This window comes from Nyctereutes procyonoides, unplaced genomic scaffold, assembly GCF_905146905.1.
Source record: "Nyctereutes procyonoides isolate TBG_1078 unplaced genomic scaffold, NYPRO_anot_genome, whole genome shotgun sequence".
Classification (NCBI taxonomy): domain Eukaryota; kingdom Metazoa; phylum Chordata; class Mammalia; order Carnivora; family Canidae; genus Nyctereutes; species Nyctereutes procyonoides.
The window spans coordinates 5,770,607-5,798,295 of NW_026575044.1; the positions used below are offsets into that span (position 1 = coordinate 5,770,607).

The window sequence follows — 27,689 nt, forward strand, 5'->3', positions numbered from 1 at the left end:
CGGGCCGCCCAAGAATTTTTAAAATTCTTATTTCATTTATTTTTGCTCTAACCTTTATTATTTCTTTCCTTCCACTGGTTTGGGGTTTTGTTTGTTCTTTTTTCTAGTTCTTTTAGATGTAAGGTTAGGTTGCTTACTTGAGATTTTTCTTGCTTCTGAAGGTAGTAGGCCTATATTACTATCAATTTCTCTCGGTTGGAACAGTTTCACTGCATTCCACAGATTTTGGACCATTGTGTTTTCATTTTCATTTGTCTCCATAAAGTATTTGATTTCTTCTTTGATTTCTTGGCTGACCCATTCATTATTTAGTAGCATGTTATTTAACCTCCATGTATTTGTGTTCTTTTTAGATTTTTTCTTGTGATTGATTTCTAGTTTTATGACATTGTGGTCAGCAAAGATGTATGGTATGACTTTGATCTTTTTTAATTTATTGGTACTTACTTTATGGCCTAATATGTGATCTATTCTACAGAATGTTCCATGTGTGTTTGGATGGAATGTTCTGAATTGTTTGATCCGTCTGGTCCAATGTGTCATTCAAAGTCATTGTTTCCTTGCAGATTTTGTTTGGATGATCTATCCACTGATATGAGTTGGATGTTAAGCCCCCTACTATCATTGTATTACTATTGGTTACTTCTTTTATGTTGGTTATTAGCTTCTTTATGTATTTGAGTCCTCCAATGTTCATGCATAAATATTTACAATTGCTCTTTCTTCTTGTTGGATTATTCCCTTTATATAATGTCCTCGTCTCTTATTACAGTCTTTGTTTTGAAGACTATTTTATCTGATATAAGTATTGCTACTCTGGCTTTCTTTTCAGTTCCATTTGCATGATAAATCTCTTCCCATCTCTTTACTTTCAATTTACATGTGTCTTTTGGTCTGAAATGAATCTCTTGTAGGCAGCATATAAATGGGTATTACCTTTTTATTCATTCTGTCACCCTGTGTCTTTTAATTGTAGCATTTAGCCCATTAACATTAATGGTAGTTATTGACAGGTAGTACTTATTACCAGTTTGTTGCTTCATTTATGGTTAATTTGTAACTCTTCTCTGTTCCTTCCTTTTCTTGCCCCCTTCTCTCATGGTCTGCTGGTTCTTTAGTGGTATACTTGGATTCATTTATTTTTGGAAATCTATTACGGGTTTTTCATTTGTAGTTTATATATAACAAAGAATGCTTACAGCAGTCTATATTAAGTTGGTCACCTAAGTTTGAGCCCAATCTAAAAGCACTAATTTTTTACTCCTCTCCCTCCATCCTACATTTTAGGTTATATGGGTATACTTATATCCTTTTATTTTGTGAATCCCTTGACTGATTTCTATAGATATACTTATTTTTACTACTTTTGTTCTTCCTACTTTTCTTACTCTTATTTATGGTCTTTCCTTTTCGCTCAGACTCCCCTTTAACATTTCTTGTAGGGCTGGTTTAGTGTCATTAATAACTTTAACTTTTGTTTGGGAAATTTTTTTATCTCTCCTCATATTCTGGATAATAGCCTTGCTGCGTAGTGTATTCTTGGCTGCAAGCTTTTTCTTTCAGCACTTTGAATATACCATGCCTCTCTCTTCTGGTCTGTAAAGTTTCTGCTAAAAACGTAAATCATAGACTTATGAGGTTTCCCCTGCTGTGTAACTGATTTCTTTTCTTGCTGCTTTTAAAACAGTCTGTCACTAGTTTTTGCCTTCTTAATTACTACATGTCTTGGTGTGGACCTTCTTGGGTTGATTTTGTTGGAGACTCTCTGTTGGTATCTATTTCCTTTCCCAGATTCAGGAAGTTTTCAGCCATTATTTAAATAAATTTCTGCCCCATTTTCTCTTTCTTGTCCTTCTGGGATCTCTATAATTTGAATATTATTATGCTTGATAGTGTCAGAGTTCCCTTAGTCTATTTTCATTTTTTTTCTCTCTCCTAGTCACCTTGATTGCTGTCCATTACTCTGTCTTCCAGGTCACTAATCCATTCCTCTGCATTCTCTAGTCTACTATTTATTCCCTCTAGTATATTTTTAATGTCAGTTACTGAGCTCTTCATTCTGATTGGTTCTTTTGTATGTTTTCCATCTCTTTGTTGAAGGTCTTATTGAGGTCCTCCACTCTTTTCTTAAGTCCAATGGATAACTTTAGGACCATTACTTTAAATTCTCTATCAGGCACATTACTTATCTCTATTTAACATTTTTTTATTTATTTGAGAGAGAGAAAACCAGAGACAGAGCATGAGCAGAGGGGGAGGGGCAAATGAAGAGGGAGAAGCAGACTCCCCACTGAGCATGGAGCCCAATGTGGGGCTTGATCCCAAGACCCTGGGATCATAACCTGAGCCAAAGGCAGACAACTTAACCTACTGAGTCACCCAGGCACCCTTCTTATCTCCATTTCATTTAGGTCTCTTGCTCTGATTTTTTTTGTTCTTTCATTTGGGACTCATTCCTCTCTGTTTTTTTTTTTTAATCTCTGTGTCTATTTCTGTGTGTTAGGAAAGTCAGCTACATCTTCTGCTCAAACATAGAAAGTAGTACCCCTTTGAAGAGGAGGTCCTACGGTGCCCTGTAGTGCAGTATCCCCTGTTCACCAGCACCTGACACTTCAGGGGAGTCTCCTCTGTTAGTCGCCTGTGCCCAAATGTTGACCAACATTTGCCTTCAATCCAAGCATCTGCAGAAGTTGTCTTTGCCTGTTGTGGACAGAGTTTTGGCCTATGTAGTTAGTGAGCCAAACTGGGATTACCTTCGGACGAGGTGTTGGTCAGAGCTGTGATGCCGTCAAAGTGCACACTCTCCCTGTTTTCCCCTGTAAAATTTTTGTTGGTGAGCAGGGCCTGCAGTCAGACCAGATGTCTGGACAGGTATATGTGATTATATTTCTTTCTCCCTAGGGCAGGAGTCACTTTGCAGTGGTGCTGGCCCCTGTTGGGGCTGCTTGCCACTGCCCAGCTTGTGGTACTGCTTTGGATGGAGTCCTGCCAAGGGTGGGTTGGAGGGGGCAAGTCTGCAGGAAAATGTGGGAGTAGGTATGCTGTTAGCAAGGTAGATGGAGATTGTTGGTGCTGCAGTGGTTCTGTGTGTTGAGGCTGGGGGGCAGGGGTGCGAATGGCATGCGCCAGCTCTTTGGGGTTTTGTGAAGTCTCCCAAAGATATTTGTCCCTCTAGCACATGCTCTGAGATTAGTAAATAAATCTTCCCACATTTCCCAGGCATTTTTCAAACTGTTGCTTCTATGCTAAATTGTATAGAGTAAGGCTTTTGTTGCCCTGTCTCTTTAGGGGTAGGGACTCAGTTTCTTCTCACCCTCCAGCTCTCCTCCAGCAGAGCCCTCTGATTTTTGAAGTTCCAGGTGTTAAGCCCCACTGATTGTAGGAAATATCCAAATTAAGCCCCTCTGATTTTCAAAGCCAAATGTTATGGGGATTTTTCCTCCCAGTGTGGTTATGCCCTATGCCTAAGGTGCCTGGTGTGGAGTGTCCTGCTCACCCCGCTCCATGCCAGCAGTATCCCTACGTCCTGTGGATAGTCCTGTGGGCCAGTTTGGCTCCTAACTGTGTCTCTGCCCTTCCTACCCTTTTTGATGTAGCCTCCTCTCTACATTCAGCTATGGAAAATTTGTTCTGCCAGTTTCAGGACATTTTCTGGGTTTTTTACACTGATGTCATTATTATCTAGGTGTATCCATCGGATGAGGTGACCCTAGGATCCTCCTACTCTGTGATATTCCCCAGAAATCACAAATGTTCTTTAATTTTTCTTTGCTCCTGACCCATCACATACATGCTAATAAAAATAGGTACCAAAAACCCCCCCACACACACACCACAGAGCATTCCTTGAACATGGGTGGATTGTGACTGTAGATGTGACAATGATCCCCACACATCATCTCTATCTACATTTTAGGGACATCTGGAGGTAACAAAGATGACAAAATGTCTGGCTTCAATAATTGATAATTCACAGGCTCAAAACTTTGACATTTGGTAGGGCTAATCATATTTTATTTTAAGGAAACTGTAATTTTGATATGTATTAACATATTTGGAAGATTTAAGAAACCTTAAATAACTTAACACTCTTAACATTATAAGCTGCAAATTTGGAGTAGCTTTAGATATCCTTTGGGGCCTTATGCACTGAAAAAAAATATGTATATACCAAAGAAATACATAGTTCAAAGATTAATACTCAGAAGAAAAACACAATTACATTTTGAGTCAGTTACATGAAAAGTTCACAGTAAATAACTATGGTTACAGTTTTTAAATGATCAAATGAAAAAATTTACAAGATAAATTTAAAGAAAAGAGTCTAGCTATTTTCCATGTCTCCTGAAGACAGAAAAAAATAAAGTGGATTTCAGTTTGAGAAGAATTGTTTCATATGTGGTGAAGGAAGTTCTATAAGATACTGAAAAGCTTCACTGATGTAACCTGCTTTGTGTTTTTGTGACAGCTATAACACAATATTAGTTCTCAATATGAAGTAAGTCAAGACAGATGTCGCCTGAAAGATCCCTTCTTGGCATGAAGAAGATTCCAAACCAGCTAGGAAACAATGGCAGTTAGTCAAATCTGTGATCCCACAGACTATCCTCAGATTTGGTTGTACAAATTTTTCACTGAATTAGGTTCCTGTATTGCCTCTTGAGGAAAATAGAGTTCTCTAAGAGGTTTTGTGCAATTGCTCAATCTTTTCAAGGTAATCTCCTATACTTTTACTAAAAAGGATCAGAAATGACTATTAAAGAAATAAGAATTTGACTACTTTGTGATCAGTTTTCCAGTGAATAAGAATGAAGTATAATGTTGTAGCAAAGAAATAAAGGTCACTCATTTGAGGTGTTCTTTAAGACTCTTACATTATTGCAGATGCGAGCACATGTCAACTCGAGGTGGTTCATCTTCCAAAAGAACATGGAGCAATTTCTTCATGCTATTATGCCATCTACCTTTATCCCTCTCTATACCATGGTAAGGTCTGAATTTAAGACAACTTTTCATTTTATTCTTCTGTTTAGTCATCAAAGAATCCCAATAATACTTTTTAAAACTTCCTTGCAGATCACCTTTTCCAGAATAAGATACCATGAGGCACTGCTGCACTGGCATTGGCAGAAAAAGGTCAGAACAAATTGAAGTTCATTGTGTTATGGTTATGATTCTTCAGGTGGATTCTGAAATGATGTGACAGACATCAAATGTTTGCTTCCAAGTAAAAACTGTCCTTGGTACACAGAGGGAAAAATGCCTAAGAACAAAATTACAAAAAGGAAGAAAGAAAGAGAGCAAGAGGGAGAGGGAGAAAGTGAGTGCTTCTGAAGTGAAGAAATTCAAAAAAGAAACTGATGTTAGTGATTTTCTTTCTCTTTTTTTAAAGATTTTATTTAAGAGAGAGAGAATGTGAATGCAAATGGGGGAAGGAGTAGAGGAAGAGGTAGAGGTGACTCCACACTGAGCTCATAGCCTGATTCAGGGCTTGATCCAAAGACCCTGAGATCATAACCTGAGCCAAAGTCAAGAGTCAGATGCTTAACTAACTGAATCACTCAGGTGCCCCTGATGCTAATATTTCTAAACATTTTACTTTATTTTAGCAATGTGATTTTTTACTTTTATTTAGTAATTGACCTTTGCTTCATGCAATATTCTTATGGGTTTAATTTGTAAAATTGGACAGAATTGAATCACTTATAAAACATATCATCTAATTCCAATTTACTGCCATAACATGTTCATTTTGGGCAATTGACCCAGAGATGCCAGTAAATAGACCCTCAGATTCCTAACCTTTGACTTTGGAAATCCAACAACTTTATTCATTCAGCAAGTCATTTTATTTAATATCTGGAGACTGAGCTGTGCATGCTGATGAATCAGCAGCAACCCCTTTCCTCATGTAGTTCAGAAGTTGGTGGAGCAGAAACAGCTAAGGTGAAGAGGCACAACTGCCTTGGAGGAGAATGGCAATGGACAGGATGGGTGGGGCTCGTGGGGCTGGAAGGCAGCGCAGGTGTGTGACAATGGCTGGAGATGCAGCTGGAAGGGTAAAAAGGACTTCAGGCATTTTTTATTATTATGTCGAGAGAAGGAGAGAGACCAAATGAGGCTAATAGACTCAGGTGTGGATTTTAGAAAGAATGCTTTGCTGTGTGGAGACTAGATTAGAAGGAATCTAGATTTATTCCTATAAAAATGAATAAAATACAAACTCTGCCCTCAAGGAGTTAAAAGTCTGCTAGGGTAACGACAGTGACAGGCAGTGAAAATGCAGGACATTTAGTATCACCGAGCCAATCACTCTTCTCAAGGAGACTTTGTGCAGGGTCTGAGCAGTGACTGAATCACTTGTGGCTTCAGCACAGTACTCTTCTAAGATAGCATTCAGAATTCTTTTTTTCTAAACTCTGTGTGTGTGTGCGTGTTTATGGTTATACAAAGGTGGACTGCTAAGAATTCATTATACAGAACCCATGGATTCAGTTATTTCTGGGAAGGGTAAGAGAGGATAAAGACAGTGGAGTGAATCTCCAAATTCCTGGCCTTACCAACCATTGTAGTGGTCATGCAATTAAATCGCTGTTTTAGGTTAAAGAACAAAGAAGACATTGTAAACCCCTTGGTTGCTCAAGAATGAAGTCTTTTAAGATTTTTGTCTCTGAAAAATAAAATGAGATTTCTTGCTGTTTTTACAGGTGATAAACAAAGGACTCTTTTTCTTTGGAACACTTATAGCCATTGGTAGTACCTACCTACTTATGTGCGCCATGTCACTGAGACCCCTACACTACTTCAGAAGACCATGGGACTGGCTTGCTCACTTCCAGAAAACAGGACATGTTTCCCTGCAAACTCCATGGGGTCACTAGAGAAAATTCCCAATGTCATTAGCAGTTAATATAAAGATTCTGAAGTGACAAACAGTTGGATTTCTTTGTAACTAAAACTAAGTGTCAAAACCATGTTTCCGTCATATTTAATTCATTCACTAGTAAAAAGTATGTCAGCTTATAATTAAATTCAGTATAGAATTTCTCTGTGTGTTTATTGTGATTATTGGGGGAGGGGGGGCGGGGGGACACAACAACCCCAAACTACCATTTTAAGTTGCAAAGCACAGCTTTCCCACAACACTACACATCGGTGTGGTCATTCTAAATATAAAAGTGCAATGACTAAGAACACTTTCACTTCTCAAAAAATAAAGTGCCAGAGGCCTCAAGGAAGACACTGATCACATCTTCTCTGTAAAGGACATAATTAAGGTCATGATAGGACTGAATCAATAAGTATTGATAGGACTAAACTTAAAAACTATGATTTCCCTAACATGTTAAGTACACTTTTGATCACCTGGATGGAACTTATCCAACATAGAACTCGGCTTCATTTACTAAAACTGGAAGTATAAATGAGGCATTTGAGGCACTCTGGAGAGTTACAAAATGAACTAATTTTACTTCACAGTCCTCAAAGTCCAGTATTAACTTTTGAAGATTAAAAAAAAATAGGGGGGGGGCTATTAATGCCAAACTAAGTGAAGAATAAGAAGAGTTTTATTTATAAATTAAACATTGATATATACAACAGAGTGGAAAGGAAATAAGGGAAGACTGTTTTCATAGAAATTATTTCATTTGAGACTCTCAAAGCAGTTTACTAACCAGCAATAAACTTGATTTTGAAAAGTTCTTTCTGTGAACACATTTTCTTTGGTTCTTCCTTCTTCAATAGGCCAACTGAATCATTCAGAAGTCTTTCAAACATGATTAATTATGATGACACTACACCAGTAACAGTCATCTAAGAAATAAAAACTAGGCAATAAAGTAAAATGATTTAGTTTCTTTTTTATAATGTCAAAGAAATCTTTGAGTTCTAATAAGCTGTGTCTAGTCTAAACAATGACTCATGGGAAAATGGCATCATCACTAACACCGAGCATTGATTAACCAGTAGACTGATTGAAGAGCAAAAAGATTAAATAATACATTTTATGAGTACAGTTTTACAGTTATTTTCATCCCTTCAAATGTAGGTTTCATTTTTTGCTTGGAATTCCTTCTCCAAACCAAAAACTCTTGACAAAATTGTGGCAAATTGTCAAAAAGAGAATAATCTTTTCATAACCAAGTTATGTTTGAAGTGAAACATATGGAAATACATATCTGCCATCAACATACCCTTTCCATGTACATCCTCTGCTGATGTACGATTCCCTAGACTCCATGATTACTTTGAAATTCACCACCTTTTCTTTGCTGGGTTGCTTTTAATATCCTTTCTGGAGCTTGCTCACCAGCACATTCATCTTGAAGCTCCTCTTTATCACATTGCATATATAGCAAGTCTTTTGTTTCAGAGGAAGCCAGGGTGCTGATTTTCTTTTTCACCCTGAAATTGTCTCTTTGATAAATTTGATTGGTCCAACATAGGATGTGACAGTGATTAGGATCCAACACTACAGAAAATTCAAAATTTCCTAGTGATTTCACACATGTATGACACAAAGTTATTTTTACAGCTATTTTTGAGCTATAAATACACCTAAGTATTTTTGAGAAAAATGTATTATGTGCCTTGGAAAAAAGTGTCATTTAAAAAAATATATTTGAGATGAAAATTTCTAACATGTTAGAAGTTGATGGTATCAGATGCCCATCTTGTGCCATAAGTGGTTTTTCATTATGGAAAGCACCCATTGAATTAAAACAATTTGTCTTGCTCAGTTGCTTCCAGAGTCCAGAAAGCATATGGGTAATGCAGATTTTCTGCTGGGCCACAAAAGTTCTGTTAATATTGTGGGGCTGGCTGCCTCAAAGTATGCCACAAATTTGAATTAAAATTACTTAAGAAATAGCAAGTGCAAAAAGGACAGTCTGTCCTTCATTTGTGTCCCTGAAAGCAGGAAATCTCTTATGTGAAAGGTATCTCCCTACACCATGAGGTACAGAGACATCTGTGTCATCAGAGACAGAGAACTGAGGGCTAAAATAACCTACATAAAAAAATCTTGTTACTTTTATTAAATTACTACTGCAGTTCAAATCCTACTTAGAATTTTTTACTAATTGAAGTTCCTAAACATGAGTTTTCTTTGTCCCGTCAATTCTTACAGATTTATATCTCTTTGTCTAAAATATATAAAAGCTACATGCCTTGCTCATTTCTTCGGGTCTCAGTTTTATTGTTGGGCCTCATGCACACAGAATTAAACTTTTCTTTTCTCTTGTTAATCTGTCTCATATATCAATTTAATTCCCACACCAGGCAGAAGAAAGTTTTAGGGTACAGGAAAGTTTTTGCTCCCCAACAATTATTACATAGAATGGGGATTCCAAAACAGTCCTTATAATGGAAGTCTAGAAGTGGTTTCCAGTATTAGGCCTCATCTTACGTTACCATTATTCCTTCTTATAAAGGACGAACCTGGATTACATCTACTTTTGACACACTGGTTTTGTCACTGTCATCAATTGACACTGATTCATCACTGGTGATGATAAAAATAATGGAGGAAGAATTAAAAGTCACTTTTTTCTTTGGCCTGTCCCCATCTTTTTGTGACATCACAATGGGTCTGATCTGCATTTCACTCCCATTGGCTGGTAGGTCCTTAGCAGGCCTTTGGCATCTCAGTGGTCGGAAACATAGCAGTTGCAAAAGGGATCTTCGAAACTGGGCAGAGAGAAAATAAAGTTGAATATTAAGTAAAAATTTGGCCCTTAATCTGGATTTATATTCAATAAAATTAGTTGACTTTAATTTTGGTTATTCTTTTTTATTGTTAGCTGGTATGGGTATTGGTTTAGGTGGCAATGCTCATATGTACCTAAATAACCCTGGAGTTTTATGTTTATTATAATTCTCTTTAAAAAAATCATATGGAAATATTATAATACCTTATAATCTCCATGGATCAAGTTGCATGTACCATCTTTGAGGGCAACTAAATTTGTTTCTTTAAGAAATTTTTTCTTTAAGGAATTTGAACATTAATCCATTCCACAAATATTCAGTGAGCACCTATTAGGTGATAGCCCCTGTGCTATAATTTGGGAATACAGTGGGCAGCAAAGACTGACAGGGCCCTTACTGCAGAGTTCACAGTCTGCTGTACTCACTAAAGTTCTTTTGATTAGGTAAAGAATTCTTTTTTTCTATAGAGATTACAAACCATTTGCAGGAAAAAATACTACACACATGATTCTCCCCCTGTCCTGGGCACAACACTGAAACATATTTCTCAGCTCCCTTTCAGGGGCTCCTCCCTGCTCTTCCCCTCCTATTGGACCTTAGAGGTCAGTCTAAGTCAACACGAAGGAACCTAGATTCCTACAGAACTGTATGAGACAGATCCCCTGCCCTCCAGGATCCCTGGGACCCAGATCTAAATGAGCAAAAAACCCTGGGGTACCTGTCTAACTTAGTCAGTTGAGCTTCTGACTTTTGGTTTTGGCTCAGGTTATGATGTGAGGGTCTTTAGATTGAGGCCAATGGGCAGCTCTGTGGTCAACAGGGAGTCTGCTTGAAATTCTCTCCTTCTGCCCCTCCCCTCAATTGCTCACTGTCTCTCAAATAAATAAATAAATGTTTAAAAAATAAATGAGCAAAACCTTTTTCTTATTAATCCACTGAAATGGTAAAGTTCCTTGTTACAATAGTCAGTCTGTCGTGACCAATAAATCATATAAATAAAAAGTTACTTATTTTAACTTTTATCCCCTTAAAAACAAAAGCTTAATACATGGGCTTTCCCAGATCAGGAAATATCAATGAAGAATATAACTAGCTACACTGATTTCTGTCTTCTTTAAACTTCATTTATACATAAAGTTAGCATTTACTTTATATTCGCATTTATAAATATTTGCTTGAGACTGTCTATTCATCAAGCTAGTGTTTGCTATATCAGGCTAAGTGCTACAGATACATTATAATAGACTATGCCAAAGTTTTCTCACATAAATGTTAAGCTCTTTGAGGATAAAGACCATTGTTTTGTTTTTGTTTGTTAGTTTATTGTGCCTTTTAGACTTCCTGTTTAAAGTGTCCTTCAGAGAACCAGAAACACGGGGAGCATGTGAGAGCTTATTAAAATGCAGAATCTGGGGATCCCTGGGTGGTGCAGCAGTTTGGCGCCTGCCTTTGGCCCAGGGCGCGACCTGGAGACCCGGGATCGAATCCCACGTCGGGCTCCCGGTGCATGGAGCCTGCTTCTCCCTCTGCCTATGTCTCTGCCTCTCTCTCTCTCTCTCTCTCTGTGTGTGTGTGTGTGACTATCATAAATAAATAAATAAATAAATAAATAAATAAATAAATAAATAAATAAATAAATAAAAATTTAAAAAAATAAATAAAATAAAATAAAACGCAGAATCTTAGACACCCAGGCATACCAAATCTGAATATGCACTTTGTTTACAAACTCTCCTGGTACGGTGTATATATAGTAAAGTTTTAAAAGAACTGACACATGGCCCACTGGCCCAGAGAAAGAACACAAAAAATAACTGTTAGGTAATATATTTAAAATGTAATTATTTGCCTGTTGAAGTGGTAGTTCTTAAAATATGGAGGTCTTACACTTGTATTCAGAAAATTAAAGTTACAAACTATCTTGCTAGAAAAATGCACATGTGCATATTCCTAAAAAGTGTTAAGACCAGTTTCAAGGATTCTTATGGCTCTCCTGAAGCCAATTCAAGTAATTTTCAGGTTTTAAGGACTCTAAGTTAAAATTCTCTGGTTTTAAGTAAACAGATAAATAATGACAGCAATATTAAAGAGAAAGAAATACCATCAGTGAATAGAGATTAAAGCTATATGAAAGTAAGAAGAGGGAGATTTGGGCAGGGGGTTGGGGTGACTGGGTGATGGGCAATGAGGGGGAAATGAGCACTGGGTGTTATGCTATATGTTGGCAATTGAACTTCAATTAAAAAAAATTAAAAAAAGAAGAAGAGGGGGATCCCTGGGTGGCGCAGCGGTTTGGTTCCTGCTTTTGGCCCAGGGCGCTATCCTGGAGACCCAGGATCGAATCCCACGTCGGGCTCCCGGTGCGTGGAGCCTGTTTCTCCCTCTGCCTGTGTCTCTGCCTCTCTCTCTCTCTCTCTCTCTGTGACTATCATAAATAAATAAATAAATAAATAAATAAATAAATAAATAAATAAATAAGAGGGAGATTTAGCGGTGAACATTATAAGGTTAATTAAGAAAATGGTCTTATTCCAAACTCTTGAGCATTAGTAGCCAAAGCAGCTATTATTGGCTGTTAGTAGTATGACCTGTTACTTTTTCCTGGGTAGCACTGTTGGTTGAGCATCTGACCCTTGCTTTCTACTCAGTTCATGATCTCAGGATTGTGAGATTGAGCCTGGAGTTGGGCCCTCCCTGGCAGAGCAGAGCCTGCTTGAGATTCTCCCTCCCTCTGCCCCTTTCTCTCCCTCTGCCCCTCACTCTTGTGCTCTCTCTCTCTAAAATAAATAAATAAATAAATAAATAAATAAATAAATAAATAAATAACTCTTAAAAAATAAAAATAAGGGTGCCTGGGTGGCTCACTTGGTTAGATGTCTACCTTTGGCTCAGGTCATGATTCTGGGATCCTGGGATCAAGCCCCATGAGGGCTCCCTTCTCAGCAGGGAGTCTGCTTCTCCCTCTCCCTCTGATCCTCCCCCCCACTTGTGCTCTATCACTCTCTCCCTAGTAAGTAAATAAAATCTTTTAAAAAATAAAAAAATTCCAATAGAATAGAATATTATTCATAACTTTTAAATTCTTATCTTTAAACTTTGAAACAGAAACTTAGCTTGACAGCAATCATAATGGGGGCTCTCATAGTCATGACTGACATCAAGTCAAAACCTTTCTACCACAAAAACAGATAATAAGCTTCCCATTAGATCTAGAGGAGTTTATGGAATTAATTTGAGCTAAACACTGGCAATGGCATGTGAATAATGGTAACTGCAACCCTAAGCAGGGAGCTTTGAGCATGGACTTTGGTATTCAAGCAAACTAGGATGGAATCCAGGCACCAACAATTCCTTGATCAGGTAAGTCATTTAAGTTTTTTGAACCTGAGTCAAAACCTTTCTACCACAAAAACAGATAATAAGCTTCCCATTAGATCTAGAGGAGTTTATGGAATTAATTTGAGCTAAACACTGGCAATGGCATGTGAATAATGGTAACTGCAACCCTAAGCAGGGAGCTTTGAGCATGGACTTTGGTATTCAAGCAAACTAGGATGGAATCCAGGCACCAACAATTCCTTGATCAGGTAAGTCATTTAAGTTTTTTGAACCTGTGTTATAATTCATAAATACATAAATAATATTAATGCCTATCTTATGGTATTTTTGCGAAGATAATGGCTATAACTTCCATAATACAGTAAGAATTTTAAGCAAATTATTAACTTCTTGGCTATTATTTTCACTAGATGTGTTTCCTGATGAATTAAATATTAATTTTAATAGAATTTTACTTAATAAGATCTTTTGGTAGATCTTAGAATTGTTATTATTTTCTTTGAGAATATATTATTCCTGAGTCCTTTATTTTCCTTTAAAATTCTTGATTTAGGTTTTTATCATTGAAGCTGTTCTGATTAATCTCTATAAAAGTGTATTTTCCAACAACCACATCTACATGGTGAAAATAATGTGTTTTGTACCATGCTTACCTTTCTGATCATGATGATATAAATAACCGGATTATATACAGTGCTTGATTTAGCAAAAAGATATGAAACAATAGATACTGTTGGCGTGACCAGGTGTCCATAACCATTAACCACCAAGAAACAGATCACAATATAAGGCATCCAAAAGATAAGGAAGATAAATATCATTAAAAAGCACATTTTGGCCACCTTCTTTTCATATCTTAAAATCTTAATCACTTGAATTGTCTGAAGATCTTCAACACAACGAAGCTGCGGAAAGGAGAAAGAAAGAATTGAAAATGAAAGAACCCTTTCCTCATGTTGTTTTGATGATAGGTATTCAGACAATATTCCAGGGCCCACCTTAGTGGAAGGACAACTCAACAAGTACCTTGGGGCAATTCCTGATCCAAGAATCTGCAGCTGGTCCCAGCCAGATTAATCTCTTTGGGTCTCAGTCTATGCATCTTTAACATAGTACCTTGAGCCACTGAGCCTCTTCGATCCTTTAGCAATTTTTAATGTTTTCCAATTAATTTTATTTATTTTTAAATTGACTTAAAAATATTTTATTTATTTATTCATGATAGACGCAGAGAGAGAGGCAGAGACATAGGTAGAGAGAGAAGTAGGCCTCATATGGGAATCGATTCCTTGACCTGGGGATCACACGCTGAGCCGAAGGCAGATGCTCAACCGCTGAGCCACCCAGGTGCCCTGCTTTCCAATTTATTTAAAGAAGAATAAAATGGGGGCACCTGAGTGGCTCAGTTGATTGGGCATCAGACTTGATTTCAGCTTAAGTCATGATTTTGCAATTGTGAGATTGAGCCCCCCTACCCCACCCCATTGGGCTCTCACCTAGTGTGTAGTAGGCTTGGGATTCTCTCTCTCCCTCTGCCCCTCCCCCTGATCACTGCGCGCTCTCTCTCTCTCTCTCTCTCTCTCTCTCTCTCTCTATATATATATATATATATATATATATATATATATATATATATATATATAAAATAAATATATAAAATCTGTATAAAAAAGAATAAAATAAATTATTTCGCCTAGATCTTCCAGTCACTAAAGATAGCCCAAAAGAGTCCTGATAAATTGGAAACAGTTTCTCCATAGTCCTGGAAACACTTACCCAGACCATAATTCTCAACATCTCAAACCAGGCAGCAAATATGTGCTATCAGTTCTGCAAAGTTAAGCTGGTCTCGATGAAATTTAATTCCTAAATGAATTCTTGCTGGAAACTATGGTGACTTCCAACTCACAGCTAACGACTACAAAGTGGGATTTGATGGGGCCTTGCTTGTGTTTGGTTTTATCAGGGCTGAGCTGCAGAGAAGACTTGTAGCCACATTCCTATAAACTCAGCTCTTAATTTGTCCCTATTAAGCACTAAGAAATAATGGCATATAGTCTGGAAGTTGTTTGGGTGTCTCAGACAAATGCTCTTTAGAAGTTCCTTCTATGATATACTTGTTAGTAAGGGGAAATGGATAATATTCCTCTACATCAAAAGTATGTTCTTAAATAAAATGGTTATTTCTGACCACTCTAAAAAGCTAATTTTGCTACAAAAATACCAATGCTTTGTATATTTAAAATAAGATATCTTGGATACTGATTGTACTTAGTATATAATTTTAAACTGGGAGCTTTATAATAAAATTTATTATAAATTTTATTTTAACAAACTCTAAGTGTTCCTTTTATTTCTAGCATTATCATAAAAATTAAGGAAAAAATTCCAAGGTAATAATAAATCAGGTAGAACATGTGCTTATAGTATTTAAAAGTATATTTGAATTGATAGTTAAATTATTGATATAATCTAAAATTATATTAAGGAACTATATTCTGGGCAGCCTGGGTGGCTCAGCTGTTTAGCGCTGAGCCTTCAGCCCAGGGCGTGATCCTGGAGACCCTGGATCGGATCGAGTCCCACGTCGGGCTCCCTGCATGGAGCCTGCTTCTCCCTCTGCCTGTGTCTCTGCCTCTCTCTCTCTCTCTCTCTCTCTCTCTCTCTCTCTGTGTGTGTCTCATGAATAAATAAATAAAATCTCAAAAAAAAATAAAAGAAACTATATTCTTAGTAGAATCACATATTCATATTTACAGAATAGAAGAAAATATGGATAATTAAAATGATTGAATTTCTTTAGAGTAGAGGGGATGTACAGGCATGGTTGCAAAGTCAGATATTATTATCTATGTGTGCAATTCTATTTTTTTAAGATTTTATTTATTCATGAAAGACACAGAGAGAGAAAGGCAGAGACGTAGGCAGAGGGAGACGCAGAGTTCAGGCAGGGAGCCCGACATAGGACTCCATCCTGAGACTGCGGATCATGCCCTGAGCCAGGGGCAGGTGCTCAACTGCTGAGCCACCCAGGCGTCCCTGCAATTCTATTTTTTAAAAATTTATTTAAAATAAATTTTATTTAATGTGATAGGATATTATTCTATTTTCAGAACAGCATTTTTTGGGGGGTGGGAGATTTTCCCTAGAGTTTTTAGAAGTGTTGCGGAGTTGTAGTAAAAGCTTTCAATTTGGAATTAGGTCTGGGCCCATATTCCAGATTCACCACTTTTGCCCCCTGTGTGACATTAAGCAATCAATTACTTCCTCTAAGAGTCAAGATTAAAGGAGGTTCAAATGAATTAGACCTAACAGAAATTGGGTCCCAGTTCTACACACATGACTTTGAGGGATTATGTTCAAGATTAAATATTTATTTACATTTGAGTTATATTTGAAAATAACATACTTACCTGCATTTGTACTTTTAAGATAATAAAGAATATTTGAAATCATGATTTTAGGCTCCTCAGAGTTTCAGTTAATGAGTAATATAACCACAGCTCAATCAGCTCAATTGGGCTCAATCATCAGCCCAATTCCCCACCATCAAGGGCCCCCACAGTCTCTACACTTTCTGGGCAATTCAATCCCCATCCTCTCACCATTTATAATAGTAGAGCACTCATTTATCATCTTGGAATTACATGCATGCTAGCGAAGTTAATTTAAGGAAATATTAGGCTGGGAAAGCCCAGTTTCTTCTTGATATAAGGATACAGTTCTGACTAACATTTTGGATTATTTGGATTTGTATATGTGAAGTTTTCATTATTTTTCATTTATCTCTTTTAGCCTCTCTGTTTTATCATTCTCTATTCCTTTATTCTGTTCTTTCAACATTTTCCAAATAAAGAGCTCTACTTCACCCTATTTATTCAATGATTTGTGGGTCTTTTTCAAAATTTCTATGGATGAAGCAAAAGCATATGCACAGTTTAATTTGTTCTAAAGGATGAACCACTTAAAACAAATCCCCCAGCATTCTCCATAAAAAGTGTTCTCTGCCTATATAAATAGTGCTTATTGATCTAGACACCTGTAGATTTTCAAAAACTTTACTCTGAGTCCTCTTCTCATATGAAAAGCTATGTCTTGATCACTGCTACAAGTGACCCCTCTGGATAAGTAAAGAGAAGTACTGGTGTCACCAGATTATGAGTGGAGAATATTGTGGTCTAGTGTCAAATCTCATCACACTTGTACCACTTCCCCTTCCTGTGCACACAAAGTGGTACAACTCATTCCAAAAATAATCTCTGATCAACTATTGTATGAAAGTACTGTTCCAACTATAAGTAAAAAAGATAAATAAGACTGGGTCTCTGCTTTTAAGGAATTCACTGTATGTTGAGGGCAACAGGCACACAGACTGCTTTCATAGGTGATACATGTCATGAGGGAGATGACCAAAGAGGGCTATGGGAATATATAGGATGGGTAATGGATTCAGACATAGGTAAAGTCAAGAAGATATGGAGCTCAGCCTTCTGTGGCGAGCAGGAGGCAGCCAAGTAAAGAGGAAGGACAGAGTGTTCCATGGACAGGAAGTATGCTATGATAAAGTGGTAAAAGTACACGTGTCAAGATCTGTGAACAAGAAATATTGCACTTGACTGGAGCCTGAGGTGACAACAGGGAAGGCATGTGAAGAAATAAAGCTGGACACACAGACAAGAGATGACCATGCAGGACCTTGGTAGTCACACTTAGAGGCTTTATTTTTAATCATCAAAGCAGAGGAACCTCTAAAGGATTTTAAGCTGGGCGGTGATAGGAGAAAATTTGCATTTGAGAACAATTACTCTGATGGAAGTACGGAGAAAATGGATTAGAAGAAAGAAAGAATAAAGAAAGAAAAACTAAGGTCCTTTTGAATTCAGCCTGTGGCAACAGGAGAAGGAGGAAAAGGATATAATGAAAAATAGAAGGTTGAATAGATGAAAATAGATAATTGGTTGAGTGTAGGGGGAAACATGGATGAGGAATAGTCAAATATTACTTTCTCATTTCTGGCTGAGGCATAGTGACCAATCACTGAGAAAGGGAATGGAGGAGTAGCAGATCTGGGGGGAAAGATGACCAATTTGTCTTTATGCACATAGAATCTGAGAAGTCTGGGGGCCATTCCAGTGGAGGTGTGCAACAGGCATCTGACCTTGGGAACTGACAGGTCAGAACACCCTGGGTCATAGAGATTCCAAAGTCACCAACCTATCATCAGAAGGGGAAATCCTAAGAGCATATGAGATGCCTAAGGCCAGTGTGTAGTATGAGAAAAGATCTACACCCTCAGAATGCTGGGAGGCCCACCAGAAGCCTCCCTTGGCAGAGACCAAGAAGATGGGCCAGAAAGTCAGCAACAGCAATAGGAGAGAATGGGGTCCTAGAAACAGAGGAGAAAAACACAATTCAGTGGAAGTTGTTAATAATGCCACAAGTGTCAAATGCCACGGATGCCAGAAAAGAAAAAAGAGAGAGAAATGTATCCACTGGATCTAACACTTGAGAGATCATCGATTGCCTTAATGGTGGATGTTTCTATGACAGTGTGTTTAAGGAAGGAGGCTCCAATTTGCAATGAGTTGAGGAAATATATGTTAGGTGAAATTTATTGAACTACAAACTCTTTGAAGTAGGGGCTATATCTTAGATACATTGTACCCTCAGAGCTTAGTAAATGTCTTAGGATGAGCTTCCATAACAATATGACTGAGTGCCTCAGACAACAGAAATGTATTTCTCACAAATCTGGAAGCTGAGAAATCTAAGGTCAAGGTGTCAGCAAGGTAGGTTTCAGTATGAGACGTCTTTTCTTGGCTTTGAGATTGCTCCTTCTCTCTGTGTACTCATATGGTGGAAAGAGAGTTGGAGGGAGGGATGGAGAGATAGATGGAGGGAGGGAGAAAGAGACACAGAGAAGAGAGAGAGCCACTGGTCTTTGTTCCTCCTCTTATAAGAGCACTGATCTCATCATGAGAACCCCACTCTGATGACATCATATGACACTAATCACCTCCCAAAGACCCCATCTCCAATACCATCATTTGGGGGTTAAGGCTTCCATATATAAATTTTTGGGAGACAGAAACATTCAGCTCATAATAGTAAGTAATTGGTGCATTCTATACGCTCAAAAATATTGGCCAAATGAATGCTTATTGAGTGGTAATATAGCATCAAAACCACCAATGGTTCTTTGAGCGGCCCAGCCCCAGTGAGGAGAGCAATAAATTGATAGCCAGAGGGAGTCAAAAGTAGATTTTGCTTTTGTATTAAATTAGCTAAAGAGAAGGAGGCAGAGGTAAGAGAGAGATTGGAGATGTGATTTAAAGAGGAAACTATTATTTAAGAGCAGTCCCTAGGGCAGAGAATGGGATTGGGGGGAAAAGCAGAATCTAGGGTCAGCTTGGTCCTAAGATCTCTTCCATGACCCCATAACTGAAGAGAGAGACCTAAGAATGAGCCTGAACAGAGAGGATTATATAAAGAGGGACAGGGAATTGAGAAATTTCTTGATAATGGTTTTCTTTTGCCCAATAAATAAGCATGATTATTTGGTTAGAATGAATGGGGGATAGGACAAGAGATTAAAATGAGCACTGAGGATTTGTAGTGAGAGTGGACCATCTAGGGATCCAAACGTGCTAAACACTGATGAGAGTACATCTGGGTATGGACACTGGGAATCTGGGGCAGGGCAGGGGAGGGACTTTCCTCCAGCTCCTCTTTGTAGCTTGACTACAGGCATGGGTAAAAACAATCATTAGATTGATGTGGGGATTTTTTTATTTTTATTTTTACAAAATAGGTGTTTGAAGTAAGTTCAAATGTGGAAGTTGAGGGCAGTGGGTAATGATTTAAAGTGATGCATGTGGCCAAGTTTGACTTTTTTTTTTTTAAAGGTGGAAGTTAGAAGGTAAGCGCTTAGCAGAGTGCACAGGAGACGGATGAGCAGAGGTTCTCAAGAAGGAAGACACAAACAGGAAGACACAGTGAGTGAGCAAGGAAAACATATATGGCCAAAGCAGGAGACTGGCATGTGGAGTGTGCCCCACACTGCCACTCTAGACTCCTTGCTAGCACTCAATGGGAAACCTGCTTATGGTCTGTTCTTGTGCTTTACGATTCAGAAGTGATTTCCGGACAAAATATGGGCACTAAGCTCTCATGGGTTTATGTGACCTTTGAATGAATAAAATTATGGGAAGTGTGGAATTTCCTTGGTTAGAGTTCTTTAATTCTAAGAGTGCTAGAGAATGCAGGTGTTCTTGGTTGTTACTGATTTTGTCTGTCTAGAATACCTTTCCTTCCTCCTTGTGGTTTAGAGAGTGGCAAAGAAAGAGTAGATGTTATTCTTCATTGGTCTTTTAGAGAGTGACTCAGTGCACAATTTTATCGAGTGGGAAGTCCCTAGAACTGTTCTAGTTGCAGACAACCACTAATCGTGTAGGAAGAGTTTGATTCTCTTCCACACAGAATTTTCCACCCTGAAAAGGGTTTAGGGGAGGGGCATTTGCAGTTTCAACTTACCATTCGAATGGAATAGAGAATATGGCCATAGCAATGCACTATGACGCCCACGGGCACCACCAGACAGCCAAGAAATAAGAAAAGCACAAAGAAAGAGTCGTTGGCATCCTTGGATTTCCAGTCCACAGTGCAGCCTAGTCCATGTACATCCAGGATGTACCTGTTCCAGCCCAGCAGAGGCGCTCCTGACCATGCCAGTGAGTACAGCCAGATGTAGGTAATGGCCCTCCAGGCCCAGGAAAAATTGATCACTCTGGCATGGACCACGCGAATATAACGTTCATAGGCCAGCACGGTTAGGGTGGTAATGGAAACGATCCCTGTAAGAAGAGAAAGTGGGACAGTATAACATGGCACAGGGGCAGATGGACAGAACAGAGGATACGCTGTCCACTGGAGATATTTTAGAGTGTCTGGAACTAGCAAGGTGCTCTAAGAGTGACATATCTAAGAGGAATAATGCCTCACAGTCCCCAGGAACTTTTATTGGAAACACATTTACCCAGAAAAGAAAACAAATGGCAGATGGATTGCAGCAGGACAAAAATAAAAGCCGTAAAGCCAGCACCGCCCCAATGATACAGCTACTGTGTTAAACTTTCTGCCAGAGAGAAACTCTGAAGAGAGTCAACAGAGTCACTGAGTCTCATTTGATTTGACCTTTTCTCAGTTGTGTCTGACTCAGGATTAAAGGTGAAACTGAAGTGGGTTTCAAAAGGGTGAACTGACAAAGTTAAGGTAAAAGTATGCAGGGGCCTGGGTTAGCCTTTCTACTAAGCAGATGTCAGCCTATGAATTGTTCTCGAGCAAGATTGCTGACAAGGTAGTGAGGACTTCTCTGTGTATACTTAAACAACATTATTTATTTCCCTGTCTCTTTCCAGAGAGTAATTTATTCACTCAACAAGTTTCTGTTGAGCATCTACAGTTGTGTGCCAGTCTCTTTGCCAACACCAGAGGTTTAGGGATAACAGAAATGCAGAAATCTAGATGCTTGGAGGGAACCCAGTTGTGGAAACAACAGTAAGAGGTGGGAGGTGTAAATGCATCGTGGGAGTCACAGAACGGGGGGCCTTTGTGAACCAGGCTGGAGCAGCATTCCAGGAATAATTAAGAATTATGTACCAGAGCATGGAGACCATGTAAGGGTCTAAAATTGGCAGGATTCAGAGGTACCAGGGCTTAGAGGATATAAAGAAGGAGGTTAGAAGGAGTGATGAAGGGCACCTGGGTGGCTCAGTCCATGAAGCAACTGCCTTCAGCTCAGGTCATGATCCCTGGGGCCTGGGATCAAGTCCTACATCCATTCCCCTTGCTTCTTCTCACTCTATCTCTGTTAAATAAATAAATAAATAAATAAATAAATAAATAAATAAATAAATAAATAAATAAATAAATAAAATATTTTAAGAAATAATAAGAAGGAGCCAATGAGGCCATTGGAGAAAGGCTTTTGATATCTTGCTAAAGGTTTTTGTTTCTTTGTTCTTTAAAAAACAAAACTAAAACCACTTTTCCTGTATAAAATGATGAATTATAAACCTGTTACTGTCATGTTTTCTAAGTGTGAAGTGACAACAGTTCTCTTCTTCCTCCTCCTCCTCCTCCTTTTTACTCTGAAAAAATACTCATTCCTGCAGTGGTATAGAACTCCCATCCCAGACCAGTGCATGGAGACCAGTTTGAGGGCTACTACAGTCATCCAAGCATGAATGACGGGGCCTGAATTAGAGTACTTTTAAAGATATGAATGGCAAAGTCTGGATTCCAGGAACATTTGGTGATTAATATCAACAAGACCCATCAGCTTATTGAATGTGAAGAGGGAGGGAGAGAAAGGAGTCAAGAATAAGTTGGATATCTCTAACCTATGTGATGGGTTGAGAGTGATGACATTAACAGAGATTAAATCTATGAGGTGTCATGAGCAGAAGTTGGAGAGAAAATGAAATTGTGAGCACCCCACAACACACTGGCATAAATATTTGTTGAATGAGTGAATCAAGATAGACTGTAGAAAAAGTGATTCTAACAGAGAATGAAAATAAGACCTGTGCCAGATAAGTAGGTAGAAGTGTGGGAGTGGGGCTCCAGGAAGCCTGGAGTGATCCCAGCTCCCCACTAAATAGCTCTGTGACTTTGGCAATTCATACAATATCTTTAGACTTTAGTTTTGTTTTCATAAAATTGAAAATTCCTTCGCATTATAAAATTTTCACTGTAATGGTGTGAAATGAAGAGATTCTAGATTCAAAAAGCCTTTGGCAGAATACAGATAATATTCATTTATAAACCAGGACAGATTTGTTATTTGATGGGGAGGGGAGCACCATAATTCCCCGTGTCTGATGCCTGTGGTATTCAATAAATGTTCATTGAATACATGAATATTTAATAAATACGTAAGTGACTGGAAGAAGACAGGGTTTTGGAATATGGTAGAAGGAAATATTTCAGGAAGTAGTGCTATAGCAACAAATAATGGACTTACAAAAAAAATAATGGACTTACATTCAGATTATATTAAGTAATTCTGAAGGCAAGGAAAATATCAAGTTGGATATGCTGCCTTCAGAACTAAGCATCAACTTTCACCTCACTAAATTTTTACCTAAAGAGTGATACTGTCATTACTTTAACTGATAATTTTCCCAGAGGGAAACCAAAAACCTAAAGATAGTAGCATAATGAGACTCTAATGAGATTAGTGTTGGTTTTATGTAGTTTACATTCTTATCAAATATAACGGCAATTATATAGTTACTTTTAAATGTTAAAATATAGTTTTTGGCCTTCAACTTTTAGTTAATTTACCTTGAATATGATTTAATTCTTCTTAGGGACAAACTCGCTGCAAATATGTTGTATTTGCAAATCCCAGTATACCCTACAGATAAATAAATAAGCCCTTATTATTAAAGCAATAAGGCAGGATAATTTTAGTTGTCATTCATTCTTTTTTTCATTTATCCAGTAACTATTTATTGCTTATCTATATGTGTCAATCAGTGTGCTAGCAAGTAGGTACACGAGTGACACAAGCACCTCCTAGAACTGACAGTCCACTGGATAAGAGAGATCATGTAATCAAGTCAAACAAATAAATTAGTCGCATGCTATCCAGGAGAGAGACAGTGCAGAGATGTGAGGGAGGATCCATCAGGGTGTAGAAGTGTGGTGAGTTTTTCCTCTTATTGTTTAGGTCAAAGAGGTAAGAGATTTTTTAAGTATAATACACTTTTTGACTATGCCTATATCATAGCAAGCATGATGAGTTTCCAGTGCGTGAATTCAGCTGGTGACATTCAGTACCATAACCGGTTAGGATGGTCCCTGAATTTCTCAGGCCTTCCCGACTGCACAGGAATAAATGGCAAGCTTATTAGTCAGACTGACTTAGTCTTCTAGGGTAACCCATTTGAGCAGACTTAAACTACATTTTTTTTTTCCTCTTAACAACACTTATTTACTCAAGACTTGGTCTTGCCTGAGTCAAAATTATTTGCTGTAAGCTGGAGAATGTGAATGACAGGTCTTACAACTACTTCATACATACAATTCATACATGTACTTCATACTTCATACATACTTCATACATACATGCAATTACATACATGTACTTTGAGTAGAGCCTAATTCTCTGTTTCCTTAACACTGTGGACAGGGAAGGGGAAGGGGACTGCCCCAAAAGGAGTGCCCATTGTAGGTGAGGCCTCATAATAATCACACTATATACAGTATCCCTCTTTGAGGAAAGGGAGTTCTGTGGCTCACAGGGATAAGGAATCAATAGGAGGTAGATACTTAAGTTGGATCTTCAAAGATAGAATAGGGGTGAAGGAAGGAGGAATTTCTACAAAGGCAAAGCAGCGCTCCTGGAATTCTGGCAAGCATGTCAGACTCCAGATGTGTGAAGAGGCACAAAGGTCAGGCATGACCAGGTCTGCTGCAGACCTACCCGTGCCTTCTGTGGCTGGCTGTGGGCCACAGCAAAAATCTTCAGTTTCCTTTCCTATTGCTTTCCTTGATGGAATTCTGAAAAAACTGTGCACTCCCATATATTTAAAAAGCTATTCTAAATTTTTTCACCTTAAGTTTAAAGGGTTGCATATACACTTGGACCCAGGCTTGAGCTTGTAAATAAACCCTCGTGTGTTTGCATCGGAAAAAAAAAATTAAAAAAAATAAATAAAGGGTTGCATAATATAAATATAAACATTTAAAAATAAAACTCTCACCTTACTCTTTCAAATAAATTCAGTAATTCACAAATATGTTAGTGATTTCATAGTTATATCCCAAGTTATGTATGTGTATATATATATGTATATGTATGTATATGTGTCTATGTATACATACAGATATATATCAACAGACCCACACACAAGCAATGATCAATCATTTAAACTTACATTTCCATCCAACTTTTCCCCTAAAAATTTTATTCTAGTGTAATATATTAGCCGAAAGATTTTAAATTTTTTGCCTTATTATTTTCAACAAAATATGTACTTAAAAATTGAAATTTTTAAATTTCTTGGATAACAAGGTTCTAAATGTTTAAAAAATTATCTTATAGATTGAGCTATTAGTTGATCAAAATATTTTTTAAATATTAAAAGTGAAAAACTTAATTAGAAATATATCTCTTAAAGTGATCAGTGTAGCTTTCCTTCACCACAAAGAATATACCTATGCATAAATTACTATTACCAATGTGAGATTAAAGGATACATTCTCTTGCTATTCCTATTTATAAAGTTAATGATTTCTTTATCACACATATATCCAGATGCAATGGAAGGAATTTTGTTATATTCAATTCTTATTGATTATATGAACATACCCTCCATATTCAATTATTTGAACTGTCCTGAATTTATATACCAAAAATCACAGAGTGGTGATTATAAAAAAATTATATTTAATGATCTACCAACTAACAACTTTGTTAAAAGCAAATAACTGGAAACACCTGAGTGGTCATTCACTCCCCCAGCTTCCTCATCAATATTTTAATTTGGCATCCTGGGATTTCTTCCCACCCCTTCCTGGTAATTTCCCACCATAAGATTTGGGACAGGTAAGGAGTGTATCTTTCTGTGGGATGTGGGAGAGGGGTTATGGAGAAAGGGAGGGTCTGGATTACAGGGAGTTGGTTTCTAGGAGAAAATACAAGTTAAGTTGAGAACTTAGGAGTTTATTTTCCTAAAATTGTCCTTGCATAGCCATTAGGAAGAGTTGTATCTCAAGCAGTATGCATATGCCAATTTGAAGACAGAAGTCTATAAAAACTAATCTCATTGGCATATTATGGAAACTCTGCTTTAATCTTGCTGCATCCCTGGGATATAGATGGCATGCCTCAAACTGCCAGTCACATTCAAAGCTGGCTGCTTTGACACCACTGTTCACTTTGCCTGACATGCTGACAGAGATCTCACAGCCTGGAGGAGAAGACAGATGTGTAAAGAAGTAATTACAGGAATGTGACATGTGCTTATCCAGAACTGTGTCTGGGAGGTGAAGGATACAATTGAGGAAGCACTGACTTCTGCCTAGGGAAATACTGAGGAAGGTTATAAGAGAAAGCAGTATTTGAATTGATGAATGGAAAGGAGTTTATCAAGTTGAGAAGGGTGAGGATATTTCAAGGCCAAAGATAAAGCATATAAAATGCATGGAAGCAAAAAGGGGTATCCAAGCCTTAACTCTGTGCATCAGCTTGAGTCAAGGAAAGTTCTTTGTGATAGAACTTGATGATTATGCATTCACTTAGAACATTTATCAACAATCCAGTATCATGCACATACAATATACCAGGACACTTTACTAGGAAGTGGACAAAGATAAACTATAAAAGAAATCATAATAGAGTGATAAATTTTATAATAGGGCAATATCTATAAGGCCAGTCTTGGATTAAGCTTCAATTTCTTTTCTTTCTAAAGATTTATTTATTTATTTATGAGAGACACACAGAGAGAGGCAGAGACATAGGTGGAGGGAAAAGCAGGCTCCTTACGGGGAGTCTCATGCGGGACTTGATCCCAGCACTCCGGGATCACGACCTGAGCCAAAGGCAGATGCTCAACTACTGAGCCACCCAGGTGCCCCTCAATTTCAATTTCTACACATAGATACATATCATTTGGGGAAATTAATTAATATCTATGAACTTCAATTTGCTCAGAGTAAAATAGAAAGAATAGTACCAAAATGCTCTCTCATTGCCATGTGTATATGTATTACTTGAGAATACAAATGTATTTAGTAAGATGGTAATATATTAAGGCACTATTATTATTATTATTATTATTATTATTATTATAGTTGTTTATCAGGGGAAAATTACTGATAGAAATTTTACAGAAGGCACATATGTGAAGCTTAAATATATGTGTATTAACAATATATACAAATATATACAAATACTCAAGAACAGTCATTTCCCCCTTTGGCCACTAGATGTCCACATTGAATAGCTTCTAGACTCTGCTTAAGCAAGTTTAAATAGAAGAGCTTAGAAGAGATACTGCCAGAACCAGGTTCCAGACCTGTTAATACCCGTCTGTTAGATTAAAAAGTTAACATGAAATGGTCCATGCCTTCAAGAAGCTCACACTCCAGAGAAGGGGGTGTGAGGAGAAACTCCAAATCTGATAATAGGAGAAAGATTACCCAGTTCAGATGATTTTCTCTGGGAAGCAGGCACTACCTGAGGGAATCTTGTACATTAAATACATTTTAATCAGAAAAATAAGGAGGGGTTAGCAGGGAAATGACTGTCAATCCTATTACAGCTGATGTTAACACATGGAGAGGGGACAGAGCTTGCCCCATTTGGATTCCTGCAAATAATTCAATATTGTGGAAGCAGAGAATTCTAGAAAGAGAGAAGTGAAAGACTAGGGACTCTCCCAGGAAGACCCTTAAATGTCATGCAAGGAGTTTGGAATACATCCTGAGGGCTCCAGGGATGTCCATTAAAATGTTCCTGTTCTCTTCTATTACTATACTATTTTAGAGAATTTTGTTTTACTTTCTTTTGATTTTGCTTTTGCAGATTTTCCTTATGGAAAAGTTCCCTCCAGCTCTGATGTGGA

General features: G+C 37.8%; 2 protein-coding genes across 3 annotated transcripts in view; one reads left to right on the forward strand and one right to left on the reverse strand.

The window, feature by feature from the left end:
- Nucleotides 1-7,477, forward strand: part of KMO (kynurenine 3-monooxygenase) — a 54,310-nt gene extending 46,833 nt beyond the window's left edge. Inside the window, 4 exon segments of the mRNA XM_055323568.1 lie at nucleotides 4,885-4,986; nucleotides 5,077-5,136; nucleotides 6,708-6,839; nucleotides 6,842-7,477. Coding sequence (XP_055179543.1) covers nucleotides 4,885-4,986; nucleotides 5,077-5,136; nucleotides 6,708-6,839; nucleotides 6,842-6,910 — 363 coding nt within the window. The 3' untranslated portion in view covers nucleotides 6,911-7,477.
- OPN3 (opsin 3) overlaps nucleotides 5,143-27,689 on the reverse strand; it is a 47,943-nt gene continuing 25,396 nt past the window's right edge. Inside the window, exons 2-4 of one of the 2 annotated variants that reach the window (XM_055323570.1) lie at nucleotides 20,584-20,903; nucleotides 13,704-13,955; nucleotides 5,143-5,263 (exon numbers count right to left, since the gene is read on the reverse strand). In XM_055323570.1, coding sequence (XP_055179545.1) covers nucleotides 5,210-5,263; nucleotides 13,704-13,955; nucleotides 20,584-20,903 — 626 coding nt within the window. In that variant the 3' untranslated portion in view covers nucleotides 5,143-5,209. Of the gene's footprint in view, nucleotides 5,264-7,550; nucleotides 9,691-13,703; nucleotides 13,956-20,583; nucleotides 20,904-27,689 lie in introns of those variants that run through there. The other variant, XM_055323569.1, reaches the window with a different exon arrangement.